The 13,733-nt window shown below is 44.0% G+C and overlaps 1 protein-coding gene across 1 annotated transcript in view; it reads right to left on the bottom strand.

Annotated features, from left to right (window-relative positions):
• Positions 1 to 9,031: 9,031 nt before the first annotated feature.
• Positions 9,032 to 13,733, bottom strand: part of GRPEL2 (GrpE like 2, mitochondrial) — a 36,094-nt gene continuing 31,392 nt past the window's right edge. The window contains exon 4 of the mRNA XM_063928045.1: positions 9,032 to 12,569. Coding sequence (XP_063784115.1) covers positions 12,238 to 12,569 — 332 coding nt within the window. The 3' untranslated portion in view covers positions 9,032 to 12,237. The remainder of the gene's footprint in view (positions 12,570 to 13,733) is intronic.

Raw genomic sequence — 13,733 nt, forward strand, 5'->3', positions numbered from 1 at the left:
CACATTTCTAAATGTGACATACAGTACACTTACAGTATCGCTACAGTACAGTAGGTCCAGGGTATTAGACAGAACACTACCTTTATAGACATTGTAACACACATAAGCATTGCCCTTATAAACATTATGACACACATCAGCATGCAGCCCTCCCACCCTTAACCATCTCAGTACTGTTCATTACATTACAAATTGATTTCATGACAGATGATGCAGTACTCACCTGAATTCATCTTATTCACGTCATGTCACAGTAGTGCAGTTTATTCACGTCACAGTACTGTCCTTGATTCACGTTGTGTCACACAGTAGAGCACCGTATTCACGTCACAGTACTGTCCTTGATTCACGTTGTGTCACACAGTAGAGCACCGTATTCACGTCACAGTACTGTCCTTGATTCACGTTGTGTCACACAGTAGAGCACCGTATTCACGTCACAGTACTGTCCTTGATTCACGTTGTGTCACACAGTAGAGCACCTTATTCACGTTACTGTACTGTACGTCACAGTAGTGCAGTAGTATATCCACATTACGTCACAAAGTAGAGATCTGCCAGTCATGAACCTTATGCAAGAGTAATGCACGTCAGAACACATTAGGCCACTGTAACATCCCTTAGAATAATTTCTGCCAAAGTAACATCCCTTAGAACACTGTACTATCTGAAACACAAATTTCGGCACACTGCACGACACACTGCAATTAAACCACACAATGCACTGCACGACTGCATAGTGTATGCACTGCGTGATATGACAAACTGCACATTTCCCTGCAAAATATGATACAATGTACACTACACAAAAAACTGCAATTACCACATGTGTATACAGTACACTGCACGACAGTGCTGGCCCTAGCCAGGTACAGATACAGCCGCAGTCACGCAAAATATAGGCATGCCGCATATCATTTTAATCAGCAGAAGCTGCTGGTGCCCCTAAGCATAGCAAATGCCCTAGGCATTTGCCTACTGTAGTTTGCCTATGCCTAAGGCCGGCTCTGCTGCACGATGTGATTCACTATGTATTACACTCACTGCACAATACCATATACTGAATGTACACTGCATGACACGCTGCAATTACGCAGCACGATACACTGTGATACATTGCATATACTGTACACTGCATGATACTGTACACTGCACAATCGTAGACCACCTGGATTGTAAAGAACTACTGTATATACACAAGTTTAAAAAAATAACAATTGTTTTTGTAAAACGCATGTCGATCTTTTTCCATGTCAACTTAACGACCATGTCAACCTACAGTAACTGGTGTCAACCAATTTCAAAAGCCGCACCATCTAGGTCGACGCAAAAAAACAAATTGACCTTTTGACCCGGGTTAATGTTTGGTCCTTGTTTAACCATTTGTTTACCACAAATACTGTACAGTGCTGTATAGACCGGATACCTGCTGCTACAGCAGCCCCTGCTATAATGTACTGTACCTGTAACTACAGTAACTTAAAGTACAGTAATCTACAGTAATGTACTGTACTTACAATCCCTTATGGCCTGCAGGCGTCGTGGGGTCCTCCTCACGAGGTCGCTCCATCTCCTCTGGAGAGACCTCACCGTTCTCCTCCGGTTGTAGGTCTGGAGGATAGCCCTACTTGCCCTCCTATATGCTCTCACTTTCTCCTCGTTGCTGGCGAGAGTTCTGTCCCGCCAGCGAACGAGGAGACGCAGCTCACCCAGAGCATAGGGACGGTCACGTACAGCAGCCATGCTTATGCTCAATGAGCGATCCAGACGTCGTGCGTCTCAGACGTCGTGCGTCTCAGACGTCGTGCGTTCCAGGCATTCAACGTACAGTACTGTAGTTACTGTACTTTGTGACAGTTTCCCTTAGTTTTAAATATGCCCTTTCTTTGACCACAGTATTTTCCACTGTCTTGCCCTACGCCCTTCCCTCCTGGGAGCCTTCACAGGTCTTATGCTATACACAAATACCGAAGATGCACAGTCCGTCAGAATACACTCATTTCATTCACGCTGTTTGGGTGCATTTAGCGTAAAGAATCGCTCCTGCAGATGTACTTTGATTTATGTGAAACCTGTGTGCATCCTTCCATTGGATGTACTGTATTGGAGAGAAAAAAAAAATGTTAAAGTGAATGTCACGGGAACACATTAAAAATAAGGTTGGCACTTCCTTCCCATTGGTGTTGGTTTACAGTATGCCGTAGTGTACTCGGACGCTCATGTAATTGCATTTCAAAGGCACAGTATTTTCCATCGTCTCCCCCCTACCCCCATCGCCCTTCCCCCCTGGGGGCCTGCACAGGGAGGAAATTCAGGTCCTGTGCAATGCACAAACGCTGAAGATCTACAGTACTGTTTTGCTTAGTTGGTAGCGTCAGAATACACTCATTTCATTCACGCTGTTTGGGTGCATTTAGCGTAAAGAATCGCTCCTGCAGATGTACTTTGATTTATGTGAAACCTGTGTGCATCCTTCCATTGACTGTCTTACAATGTAAATAAAATAATACAGTGCATTATTACAGAAAAAAAAGAAAGAAAGCACATCATGTCTCAAACCCTGGACCCCCAGTGAGGGAGGTGGGAGCCTTCACCCCTAGCCCACGATGCCTCATGAGAGATTTCTAATTTCATGTGTGAAAGTACTGCAAACAGCGCCCGGCCCTCGCCCCATTGCTGTTGGTTTATGCCTTAGAGGACTCGGACGCTCGCATTTGTAAAGCACGGTGTTTTCCTCCGCCTCCTGCTAGCCTGTTGCCCTTCCCCCATGGGAGCCTGCACAGATCATGCAGTAGACAGGGAGGGAATGCAGGTCATGTGCAATACACAAACGCCCACTGTAGTACTATTTTGCTCACTTACAGTACCGTACTGTAGGTTGCATTTAGCGTAAAGAATCGCTCCTGCAGATGTACTTTGATTTATGTGAAACCTGTGTGCATCCTTCCATTGGATGTACTGTATTGGAGAGAAAAAAAAAATGTTAAAGTGAATGTCACGGGAACACATTAAAAATAAGGTTGGCACTTCCTTCCCATTGGTGTTGGTTTACAGTATGCCGTAGTGTACTCGGACGCTCATGTAATTGCATTTCAAAGGCACAGTATTTTCCATCGTCTCCCCCCTACCCCCATCGCCCTTCCCCCCTGGGGGCCTGCACAGGGAGGAAATTCAGGTCCTGTGCAATGCACAAACGCTGAAGATCTACAGTACTGTTTTGCTTAGTTGGTAGCGTCAGAATACACTCATTTCATTCACGCTGTTTGGGTGCATTTAGCGTAAAGAATCGCTCCTGCAGATGTACTTTGATTTATGTGAAACCTGTGTGCATCCTTCCATTGACTGTCTTACAATGTAAATAAAATAATACAGTGCATTATTACAGAAAAAAAAAAAAAAAAGAAAGAAAGCACATCATGTCTCGAACCCTGGACCCCCAGTGAGGGAGGTGGGAGCCTTCACCCCTAGCCCACGATGCCTCATGAGAGATTTCTAATTTCATGTGTGAAAGTACTGCAAACAGCGCCCGGCCCTCGCCCCATTGCTGTTGGTTTATGCCTTAGAGGACTCGGACGCTCGCATTTGTAAAGCACGGTGTTTTCCTCCGCCTCCTGCTAGCCTGTTGCCCTTCCCCCATGGGAGCCTGCACAGATCATGCAGTAGACAGGGAGGGAATGCAGGTCATGTGCAATACACAAACGCCCACTGTAGTACTATTTTGCTCACTTACAGTACCGTACTGTAGGTTGCATTTAGCGTAAAGAATCGCTCCTGCAGATGTACTTTGATTTATGTGAAACCTGTGTGCATCCTTCCATTGGATGTACTGTATTGGAGAGAAAAAAAAAAATGTTAAAGTGAATGTCACGGGAACACATTAAAAATAAGGTTGGCACTTCCTTCCCATTGGTGTTGGTTTACAGTATGCCGTAGTGTACTCGGACGCTCATGTAATTGCATTTCAAAGGCACAGTATTTTCCATCGTCTCCCCCCTACCCCCATCGCCCTTCCCCCCTGGGGGCCTGCACAGGGAGGAAATTCAGGTCCTGTGCAATGCACAAACGCTGAAGATCTACAGTACTGTTTTGCTTAGTTGGTAGCGTCAGAATACACTCATTTCATTCACGCTGTTTGGGTGCATTTAGCGTAAAGAATCGCTCCTGCAGATGTACTTTGATTTATGTGAAACCTGTGTGCATCCTTCCATTGACTGTCTTACAATGTAAATAAAATAATACAGTGCATTATTACAGAAAAAAAAAAAAAAAAGAAAGAAAGCACATCATGTCTCGAACCCTGGACCCCCAGTGAGGGAGGTGGGAGCCTTCACCCCTAGCCCACGATGCCTCATGAGAGATTTCTAATTTCATGTGTGAAAGTACTGCAAACAGCGCCCGGCCCTCGCCCCATTGCTGTTGGTTTATGCCTTAGAGGACTCGGACGCTCGCATTTGTAAAGCACGGTGTTTTCCTCCGCCTCCTGCTAGCCTGTTGCCCTTCCCCCATGGGAGCCTGCACAGATCATGCAGTAGACAGGGAGGGAATGCAGGTCATGTGCAATACACAAACGCCCACTGTAGTACTATTTTGCTCACTTACAGTACCGTACTGTAGGTTGCATTTAGCGTAAAGAATCGCTCCTCCAGATGTACTTTGATTTATGTGAAACCTGTGTGCATCCTTCCATTGGATGTACTGTATTGGAGAGAAAAAAAAAATGTTAAAGTGAATGTCACGGGAACACATTAAAAATAAGGTTGGCACTTCCTTCCCATTGGTGTTGGTTTACAGTATGCCGTAGTGTACTCGGACGCTCATGTAATTGCATTTCAAAGGCACAGTATTTTCCATCGTCTCCCCCCTACCCCCATCGCCCTTCCCCCCTGGGGGCCTGCACAGGGAGGAAATTCAGGTCCTGTGCAATGCACAAACGCTGAAGATCTACAGTACTGTTTTGCTTAGTTGGTAGCGTCAGAATACACTCATTTCATTCACGCTGTTTGGGTGCATTTAGCGTAAAGAATCGCTCCTGCAGATGTACTTTGATTTATGTGAAACCTGTGTGCATCCTTCCATTGACTGTCTTACAATGTAAATAAAATAATACAGTGCATTATTACAGAAAAAAAAAAAAAAAAAGAAAGAAAGCACATCATGTCTCGAACCCTGGACCCCCAGTGAGGGAGGTGGGAGCCTTCACCCCTAGCCCACGATGCCTCATGAGAGATTTCTAATTTCATGTGTGAAAGTACTGCAAACAGCGCCCGGCCCTCGCCCCATTGCTGTTGGTTTATGCCTTAGAGGACTCGGACGCTCGCATTTGTAAAGCACGGTGTTTTCCTCCGCCTCCTGCTAGCCTGTTGCCCTTCCCCCATGGGAGCCTGCACAGATCATGCAGTAGACAGGGAGGGAATGCAGGTCATGTGCAATACACAAACGCCCACTGTAGTACTATTTTGCTCACTTACAGTACCGTACTGTAGGTTGCATTTAGCGTAAAGAATCGCTCCTGCAGATGTACTTTGATTTATGTGAAACCTGTGTGCATCCTTCCATTGGATGTACTGTATTGGAGAGAAAAAAAAAATGTTAAAGTGAATGTCACGGGAACACATTAAAAATAAGGTTGGCACTTCCTTCCCATTGGTGTTGGTTTACAGTATGCCGTAGTGTACTCGGACGCTCATGTAATTGCATTTCAAAGGCACAGTATTTTCCATCGTCTCCCCCCTACCCCCATCGCCCTTCCCCCCTGGGGGCCTGCACAGGGAGGAAATTCAGGTCCTGTGCAATGCACAAACGCTGAAGATCTACAGTACTGTTTTGCTTAGTTGGTAGCGTCAGAATACACTCATTTCATTCACGCTGTTTGGGTGCATTTAGCGTAAAGAATCGCTCCTGCAGATGTACTTTGATTTATGTGAAACCTGTGTGCATCCTTCCATTGACTGTCTTACAATGTAAATAAAATAATACAGTGCATAATTACAGAAAAAAAAAAAAAAAAGAAAGAAAGCACATCATGTCTCGAACCCTGGACCCCCAGTGAGGGAGGTGGGAGCCTTCACCCCTAGCCCACGATGCCTCATGAGAGATTTCTAATTTCATGTGTGAAAGTACTGCAAACAGCGCCCGGCCCTCGCCCCATTGCTGTTGGTTTATGCCTTAGAGGACTCGGACGCTCGCATTTGTAAAGCACGGTGTTTTCCTCCGCCTTCTGCTAGTCCTCCATTCCCATTATGCATTAGCGAACTCAGACGCTCATATATTTTAAAAGCACGGTGTTTATACATTGTACTGTACATTCTTCCTTTTACACAATTACTGTAGTTGCGTCTCCATACACATACAGTACTGTACTCCATACTTTTTCCACCGCCTCCCGTTACGCCTACAGTATTGCCAGAGCTGTAGATCAATCCGCCGCTATACTGTACGATCGAAAGTACTGGATTAGTGGAGCATTAGCCACACAGTGGTGGAGATGTGTAATGCATGATGAGTATCTAGATCGTCTCAACGCGCCTGCCTGTGATTAAACTCAGCTATCGCCTTAGCGTGGCTAAACGCCCGTCTCGGCGGAGAAACAGTCAAGATAAAGGTGGCTACATCTGTATGTGATGTATTTTTTGCCATCTAAGGTATTTTTATTGCGTCTCAGGGCACCCCCCCCCCAGCGCCCTGCACCCTCAGTGACCGGAGTGTGAAGTGTGCTGAGAGCAATGGCGCACAGCTACGGTGCTGTGCGCTACCTTATTGAAGACAGGACGTCTTCTGCCGCCGATTTTCCGGACCTCTTCTGCTCTTCTGGCTCTGTAAGGGGGACGGCGGCGCGGCTCTGGGACCCATCCATGGCTGGGCCTGTGATCGTCCCTCTGGAGCTAATGTCCAGTAGCCTAAAAAGCCCAATCCACTCTGCACGCAGGTGAGTTCGCTTCTTCTCCCCTTAGTCCCTCGATGCAGTGAGCCTGTTGCCAGCAGGACTCACTGAAAATAAAAAACCTAATTTAAACTTTTACTCTAAGCAGCTCAGGAGAGCCACCTAGATTGCACCCTTCTCGTTCGGGCACAAAAATCTAACTGAGGCTTGGAGGAGGGTCATAGGGGGAGGAGCCAGTGCACACCAGATAGTCCTAAAGCTTTTACTTTTGTGCCCAGTCTCCTGCGGAGCCGCTATTCCCCATGGTCCTTTCGGAGTTCCCAGCATCCACTAGGACGTCAGAGAAATTATGAATACATTTTAAATAGATATTCTTAACCTAAATCAATTAAAAAAATAAAATAAAAATAAATTCTGTGTGGTTCCTGGAATAAATATTAGCCAGTTGAGCGGTGAATGAGCAGACACCAAGCTATGTATAACAACAACAAGATAGTAGTCTGCCATGGAGGGTCTCGACAAAACACAACAGGTAATCATTGTTCCAAAGTAGTTAAATTAACTCCTGCTTGGAGTAAATACAGCATACATAACTTTATTGCCAAATTTGGCATCAGCTGAAGCTGCTACGTCAAACCTACAATGCAGTGTTTCCCAACCTCGGTCCTCAAGGCACACAAACTAGTGTTCACTCTAGGAGTGAAAAGGGGCAGGGCGCCGCACCGAAATGAAGGTGCGGCCACGCAAATTAGGGGGTGTGGCCACGCCTCCATCATTTTAGGGGGCGGTGCGGCCCACAGACGCTACTATAGAGAGCGTCTGTGGCCGGCGACGTCACTGTTGGGGGTGTGCCCAGCACCTCCGTCGGTGCTGGGCTTCCCCCAGCCCTCTCCCAATGCGTGAATGGATGCCGCGCGCATGCGCACGGCATCTATACACGCCGGAAGGGCAGGGAGCGGGCGGCTGTTCTAGCAGGGCACGGCAAAAGGGGCAGGGCGGGTTTTGCCTGTTAAAAAACAGGCAGGGCGCGGCGCCCTGCTAAAACAGCCTAGAGTGAACACTACCAACAGTCCTGGTTTTAGTGATATCCAGGCTTGAACACAGGTGACTTAATTAGTTCCTCTGTTATTTTGATTTAACCATCTGTGCTGAAGCCTGGATATCACTAAAACCTGCACTGTTGGTGTGCCTTGAGGACCGTGGTTGGAAATGCCTGCTACAATGTTTAGCAAAGGTATGCAAGGAACTACAGACACTACACAGAAACATTCCTCAGGCTGGAGGCATTGGTCAAACTTTAAAACCATTTTTAAATTATATATACAACCTAACACAATAAAACAGGTAAAAGAAGCTTTTAAATGCTGAAACTACAGATACAGATGTAGTCATGCTCATCTTTGCTGCAAAGCATTAATGAATTAAAGAATTGATGAATTAATGAAGCGATCACTGGCTGCAAATAGTCACATCCTGGCATGCCATGCAGCAAGCAGTGTTGCAGCATGCCGCATCGCAGTAAGATGAGCATGGCTACATCTGTATACACAGCAAAAAAGTGGATCCCTTAAGGCTGGCTATATTAAGGGGGAATTCAATTAGTAGTGTTAATTTATAGCAGGCTAATTGAACATATGGGGCTATTGAGTTAGAGCCGTCAGAACCTGCAGGATTTAGTTTTGGCTCAAAAAGAAATCTGCGTTAAATGGCCAGATTGTGGTCACCACAAACGTGTTAACCCATAGGTCGAAGAACTTATTCCAGATTCTTTGGGTTACCGCACGTTAGAGAGGTAAATTACTGTGTGAGAAAAAGGGGCTGTAATTGAATAGCCTGTACGTTAAAACCAGAGGCTACCACCCATTTCCTCCCTGTGCTACAGTACCACATCTACTTGAATTCCCCCATAAGAATACAGTATAATGAAAGGCAGTGGCAGGAAACAGCCTCTCAGCTTGGTTAAAACATTTCTTGAATGCTAGGTAAACAGCCAGGATGTAGATCCTACCAGTTTATTAATGTATGTTAATCTGTAGGATTGTTTTATTTACTCTGAACATTGAAAGATATCTCTGTAATGGATTATTTGTTTTTTTCAATTTGGGTTTAATTAGGAAGACGTGAATGACAGAGAAAAAGAAAATACAAGAGTGAACATGACATTTTTTTTTATTTTGGTGAAAACACAAGTAGAACCGGTGAAAAACAAATGGTGTCCCCTAATAGACACATTTCACACTTGGTTACTCCTTTCCCCCCCGCCCAAAAAGGCAGGTCGCATAACACCTGCTGCATGGAATGACAGTACCACATGCCGCTCTGGTAAAACCGGAATTAGGGCCCTCTAAGTGAGAGCTTTCCAATTCCATATGTGTTTCCCAGCAAACCATGTTTATGCATAGCAGGGTCTTCAATATGAAGGACAACTTTCTGGTACAGAGGTAGAAAGCATACAATGTTGTACACCAGCATGAAGAGATAAAGGAATGTGACTGAGAACGTCAGTGCACATGGCCTAGGTGCGTAAGGTGGGAAAGGATTTGTCCTTCATTCCAGTATGAAATGTTGTTCAAGCTAGCCCCTTATTAATTATATACTTCTTCTAAAACAAGAAGTTGTAGCAATATAAATTAAATCAACAAAAACATTACATCAGTAAAATGGAAGACTCTGCTTCTAAAGGAAGTACATTTTAGTTCCAGAATATTGAAAACCATTTACTACGGGTTTCTTCCCAGACTGCAGTCTGTTCCAGCAGGAAACCACTATGCTTCAGTGCGTAGGGGAAGAGACGTCATCCATAATAAGCTATCATATACATTCAAATGTTACATGCTTCCAGTCTGTTAAAGCCTATACACTAGTTGCAGATTATCATAAACTTGAGCTCACAGAAAACATTAAATTAGAATGTTGAAATTAACAGTAATTATATTGTGAAATTCCACTAAAACGTTGTATGCTATTAATTTAGGTCATTAGATGGGACTGTAGCTCACATTTGTGCTTAATGTTGCATTATTTGGAACTTGCAATGCACAAATGTATGTCAGATAATTGGTTGACGGCATATTAGTTGTATGTACTATTGTCTCTTTATGGAAGGAAGGGGAGGGCTCAAACTATTCCCACACATAGAGATTTGTGAAACATCACATTTGTTCTCAGATGTATGTAGTATATTAACATATTTTAAACAGACACTAACCCTTAACAAGTATTCATCACCGCAGACTGCATAAAAATCCGCATTACGTTCTGACCAGAAAAAAATGTACATTAGCTATCAATGGAAATTAGATGGAAATGATGACATGGAAAACAGCCAAAGGTCCGATCTTCCTCACAGCATTAAGTTGCCTGTAGTTGCTGCAAGCGACTCATTGCAGTGTGTCAGAGATTTATGTCCCACAGCAATTTTATACCCCAGCAACTAGCAGAAGAGCAGATTTCCAATGTATACCACGTGTGATGCCAATATCTACATACCCTCACCACTGCAGTTTATTTTCCTGCAGCAGGAGATGGAAGACAAGAGTTTCAGTGCGTGCAGGGTCTACTGACACAAGGTCCAAGCAGTTCCGACAGCGATTGGTAGTATTTACAATCTAAACGTATATAAAGCTAAAGTTATTTTTTAAGGGCAGTTTAAATTAGTAATTAGCTTGTAGATAAACGGGTTGGGTATGGGTGACCGGAGGTTGGGATACCGCCGGTCACGATACCGGCATCCTGTTAATATTTCCGGCAGGGGGGGGGGGGCGAGTGCAACGAAGCCCCTTGCAGGCTTGACGCGCTCGCAATGCAGCAGGCTTGCCACACGTTCTATTCCCACTCTATGGGTGTCGTGGACACCCATGAGTGGGAATAGTCCCTGTCAATCGGCATGCAGACTGTCGGGCTTTCCACCGGGCGGGATTCCGGCGTTGGTATAGTGACCGGTGGTCACATAACCGCATCCCAGATAAACATAGGGGGTAATTGTATCGCTGGGGGCTATCCTATTAGCCCTGATGTGACGCGCTCCTCACCCAATGCCAGCACTTATCAGGGATTATGCTCCAGGTGCCTCAGACACCCAAAGCATAATCCACAATAATTGTCCTGCCGGAGCCACGATAACACGTGGGTTCAGGGACTAATCCCCCAATCCCATGTGTTTTAGCGCGATCACTGGTCCAATTTTGGCTGGTCAAAATGCCCTTTAATTGGATAACGACCATCGGCCATTAATCACGATATCCGCCCGTTTTCATCCACCAAAACGGCATCAGGGGTAACTGGATACCCCCCACAGAACCTACACATTTCAAAAAATTGCTCTGCAAGATGCTGGCAAGAACAAGGTTAAAGGCATCCTACAGAAGAAAAAACAAAATTAAACTGAGGCAAATGTAATGACTGAAAGAATAGCATATTTCACAAATAAATGATGCACATGAGAAACGAAGAAGAACCTATTATGTAAACAAGGTATAGTATTATGAAAGCAGACTTATTTACCTAGAATCTGCTTTGGCAGGTAATGAAGGATGACTCTGCACAACATAATTTATACATGCTCAAACTACTGCTTTGTAACAAAGATAACACTCATTTAATGCTGCAGGACACCTGCAAATGACTCCAGTCACCACTTTATAATGGAGGGGTCTTCAAGCAGGAGGACCAATTACAAGCTACCAGCTGTTGATTGTGATCTGTGATTGGTCCTCCAGTTCAATCATCTTTCCCACTTTCAGATAGCAGGAGAAGCAACTAAGTAAACTTTGTGGTTGTGCAGTTTTGTTCTTCACAATAAAATCTCCTTAAGCTCCAGCACAATTGTCTACATAGGAGGTGTATAAATTCCAAAAAGTGGTCAAACAAACAAAACAAAAACAAAAAAAAAATTGAAAAGAATACAGTGAATAGGGCCAAAACAAAATAGGATAACACCACTCTACAAATGACCGTTTTCATTTTCTTATAATAAATGTATCCCTTAGGGATGTTATAGGAATATCTGTGGGACAAAACATTTTTTAAACAGCATCGTGAAGAAATAAAGTTACCGTCAAGCTAAAAAAAAAAGTTAACTTCTTTAAGATATGTCTCAGACCTGATTTCCACAAAATCATACATCAATTAAGTATTGCTTCTATTTTCTAACTAAAAAGCTATCATAAATAAAAAAGCTCAGTCTAAAAGGTGTCCCTTAATGCACCAGCAAGTCACTAAGCACAGGTGACTCTTGGAGCATAAAGGCTTTATTTGAAGTCTCTGAGAAAAAAATAATGATCTAAAGCGCTAACCATAATGCAATAAATAAGGGGATATCTCAGGAGGACACAGAAGGGGATCCATTCCAGCATTTCTCAGTCTTGTGTTTCCACTGCTATTCCAACATGAGCATGGCGTATGGTGCGGCCGTGTAACTTGTATCCATCTTGTTGTACAGTTGCCACACTCCCATGTCTCCTTCCCTCAGCAGGCACGTGACAAACTATTTCATGGTCGTAAGGGTCATAGTCACTTCCCACCGCTGCCATTTTCTGCAGTCCGTGCTTTGTGAACACACTTTGCAGTTTACCATCAACCTTAGCTAAGATTTCGGCTAGATCCTTAATCCCCTCCTCTTTTGCTTTGTCAACTGCCTGCTCCAAGATGTCTGCCACCTCCACTAGGTCACGGCAGAAGCTCTGGATTCCTGCAAAAGAAAAAAGAAAAAGACTAAGCACAAGCTACAAAGAATAAACATGCCCCAGTGTCCCAATTCAGTAAATTACTATGAGCTGTTTTTGTTTATAGTGTTCAACTAAAGGGGACCTTTCAATGAAACATGAAACAGATTTAGAGGAGAATGTAATAGGGTGTGAGAATCAGTAAGTGTGAGATTTAAAGAGAGCTCTCCTGATTTTTTTTGAAGTGCCAATCATTTACATGGGAAAATCAACTTAGGGTGTGTACACACGGTGAGATCCTTGCTATGCCCGATTTTCACTTGAACTCCCTGGAGCCCAGATAATACAGATTATGACTAACTTTTCTTGAGATGTGGACTATGTGTGCTTACGATTTTGGCTTATGTGAGATGTCATTGACATGCGAGATGAACTAGATAGTACACCGATCTAGCAAGGGTTGATTTCCTGCACAGTCTATCTTTTCTTGCGATGCTGACCTGGCGGGACCGCGCATCGGGATCGAATCGGGATTGCAAGGTGACTTTCACCTTGCGATCTGCACTAACTTTTCTTGCGATTTTGACTATATAGTCAAAATCGAAAGAAAATATCTCACCGTGTGTACACACCCATAGTTTTGCTATGCGACTGCCACTTTAAAAAAAAAATCAATATAAACGGTAAAAGGTTAAAAAAGGAGAATATTGGACCATTAAAGGGCGAGTCGATGTCTTGATTAATGATAAGGAAAAAGAAGATTTATTGAATAAATTCTTTTCATCAGTGTTCACTAGAGAGGACCGATTGGTGGGAGTAGTGCACAACATAAGCTATGATAACGTCCCATTGCTAAGTACTTGGTTAAAAGAGGAAGTTGTCTGGAAGAGGCCAAGTAAAATTAAGATAAATAAATCTCCTTGTCCGGATGGACTTCACCCAAGGGTTCGTATGGAGCTTAACTCAGAGCTACCAAAACCCTTATATTTGCTTTTCAATGATTCAATTACATCAGGCATGATAGAAGGACTTGCGTATTGCAGAGATAGTCCCAATATTTAAAAAAGGAATTAAAACTCATCCTGGTAACTATAGACCGGTAAGTTTGACATCTACAGTGGGGAAAATACTGGTCATGTCAAACTAACTTAATTAGCTTCGACGAGAAAGTGAGCGATAATATGGATCAT

The sequence above is a fragment of the Pseudophryne corroboree genome, chromosome 6, assembly GCF_028390025.1.
Source record: "Pseudophryne corroboree isolate aPseCor3 chromosome 6, aPseCor3.hap2, whole genome shotgun sequence".
Taxonomy (NCBI): domain Eukaryota; kingdom Metazoa; phylum Chordata; class Amphibia; order Anura; family Myobatrachidae; genus Pseudophryne; species Pseudophryne corroboree.